This window comes from Coturnix japonica, unplaced genomic scaffold, assembly GCF_001577835.2.
Source record: "Coturnix japonica isolate 7356 unplaced genomic scaffold, Coturnix japonica 2.1 chrUnrandom539, whole genome shotgun sequence".
In the NCBI taxonomy this organism is placed as follows: Eukaryota; Metazoa; Chordata; class Aves; order Galliformes; family Phasianidae; genus Coturnix; species Coturnix japonica.
Window position 1 is genome coordinate 18774 of NW_015439921.1, and position 2802 is coordinate 21575.

At 47.9% G+C, this 2802-nt stretch overlaps 1 protein-coding gene across 1 annotated transcript in view; it reads right to left on the reverse strand.

Annotated features, from left to right (window-relative positions):
• LOC107307306 (protein CutA-like) overlaps window positions 1-2384 on the reverse strand; it is a 5454-nt gene extending 3070 nt beyond the window's left edge. Inside the window, exon 1 of the mRNA XM_015850800.2 lies at window positions 2260-2384. Coding sequence (XP_015706286.1) covers window positions 2260-2277 — 18 coding nt within the window. The 5' untranslated portion in view covers window positions 2278-2384. The remainder of the gene's footprint in view (window positions 1-2259) is intronic.
• Between the last annotated feature and the right edge of the window lie 418 nt (window positions 2385-2802).

A 2802-nucleotide genomic window follows, 5' to 3' on the forward strand; every position in this document is an offset into this window, starting at 1 on the left:
ATATCATGATAGGAACACATATATATCGTGATAGGAACACATATATATCGTGATAGGAACAAACATATCGCGATAGGAACAGACCATATCACGATAGAAACACATATATCATGATAGGAACACATATATCGCGATAGGAACACATATATATCGTGATAGGAACACATATATCGCGATAGGAATACATATATTGCGATAGGAACAGCACGTATCGCAATAGGAACAGCCCATATCGTGATAGGAACAGCACGTATTGCGATAGGAACACATATATCGCGATAGGAACAAACATATCGCGATAGGAATAAACATATCACGATAGGGACACATATATCATGATAGGAACACATATATCATGATAGGAACACATATATATCGTGATAGGAACACACATATCGTGATAGGAACAAACATATCGCGATAGGAACAGCCCATATCGCGATAGGAACACATATATTGCGATAGGAACAAACATATCGAGATAGGAACAGCACATATCGCTATAGGAACAGACCATATCACGATAGAAACACATATATCATGATAGGAACACATATATATCGTGATAGGAACACATATATCGTGATAGGAACACATATATCGCGATAGGAACACACGTATCGCAATAGGAACAGCACGTATCGCAATAGGAACACATATATATCGTGATAGGAACACACATATTGCGATAGGAACACATATATATTGCAATAGGAACAGCACGTATCGCGATAGGAACACATATATATCGCGATAGGAACAGCCAATATCACGATTGGAACAAACATATCGCGATAGGAACAGACCATATCGCAATAGGAACACATATATTGCGATAGGAACACATATATCATGATAGGAACAGCACATATCACAATAGGAACACACATATCGCGATAGGAAAAGCACATATCGCGATAGGAACATATATATCGTGATAGGAACAGCACATATCGCGATAGGAACACATATATAGCGATAGCAACACATATATAGCGATAGGAACAGCCTGTATTGCGATAGGAACACATATATTGCGATAGGAACACATATATCATGATAGGAACATATATATCACGATAGGAACACATATATATCGTGATAGGAACAGCACGTATCGCGATAGGAACAAACATATCGCGATAGGAACAGCACGTATCGTGATAGGAACAGCCCATATTGCGATAGGAACACATATATCGCCATAGGAACACACATATTGTGATAGGAACACACGTATCGCGATAGGAACATGGCCCATATTGCGACAGACACCACATATCGCGATAGGAACACATGTATCGCAATAGGAACACATATATCACGATAGGAATGTGGCCCATATCGTGACAGACACCACATATCGCAATAGGAACATGGCACGTATCACAACAGGAACATACATATCGCGATAGGAACACATATGTCGTGATAGGAACACGGCACATATCGTGATAGCTGCTGTATGTCACGATAGCTGCTGTCACGATAGCTGCTGTATGTCGCAATAGCTGATGTATATCACGATAGTTGCTATACATCGTGATAGCTCCTGTATGTCGTGATAGGGCCCATATCGCGATATAGGCCATATAGGGCCATATATACCCTACTGTGTGACATCTACCATGTCGTGACAGGGCCCATATCGCGATATAGGCCATATAGGACAATATATACCATGCTCTATGACATCTACCATGTCGCGATAGGGCCCATATCGCAATACAGGCCATATAGGGCCATATATACCATGCTCTATGACATCTACCATGTCATGATAGGGCCCATATCGCGATATAGGCCATATAGGGCCATATATGTCCCACTGTGTGATATCTGCCATGTCGCGATAGGGCCCATATCACGATATAGGCCATATAGGGCCATATATACCATGCTCTATGACATCTACCATGTCGTGACAGGGCCCATATCGCGATATAGGCCATATAGGGCCATATGTGCCCCACTGTGTGACATCTGCCATGTCACGATAGGGCCCATATCATGATACAGGCCATATAGGGTGATATATACCATGCTCTATGACATCTACCATGTCACGATAGGGCCCATATCGCGATATAGGCCATATAGGGCGATATATACCATGCTCTATGACAGCCGCCATGTTGGACCCTCCATATCGCGATACCCCCCCCCCCGGGCTCTTCCCCCCCCCCTCCATTCCCGCCCCGTTATCGCGATACTCCGCCCCGTTCTCGCGATATTTCGCCCCGTTATCGCGACACTCACGCCCAGCGCCGCTCTCATCCCTCGCACAGCCCCCAACCGGAAGTAGGCCGCCCACGTGTCACTCAAACCGGAAGTTCCCCTCCCCCCCCTCCGGGTCTCCTTTTCCCGCCACCCCGTTTCCCGCCCGCGCGCTCGTGCCTCGCTTTCACGCCCACGTGACCCGCCCGGCGCCGCCTCGTGACGTCATCGCGCCGCGCTCACGTGGTCACGTGGGCGGTCGGCGTCACGTGGAGGGGGGAGGCGCGGGCGCGTGACGCGGGCCGTGCGCACAGCCGCCCCCTTCGGTATCAGCCAATCAGAGAGAGGGGGCGGGGCCTGAGGGAAAAGGGGCGGGGCTTGGGTGAAGGGGGCGGGGCTTGCGCTGATCCAATGCGCATGCGCGGGAACAATGGGGGGGCAATGGGGTAATGGGGGGAATGGGGGCTATGGGGTTAATAGGGGCAATGGGGGGAATGGGGTACCTATGGGGTCTGTGGTGTGTCTATGGGAGTCTATGGGGTCTATGGGGTGTCTATGGGATCTATGGGGTGTCTATGGGGTGTC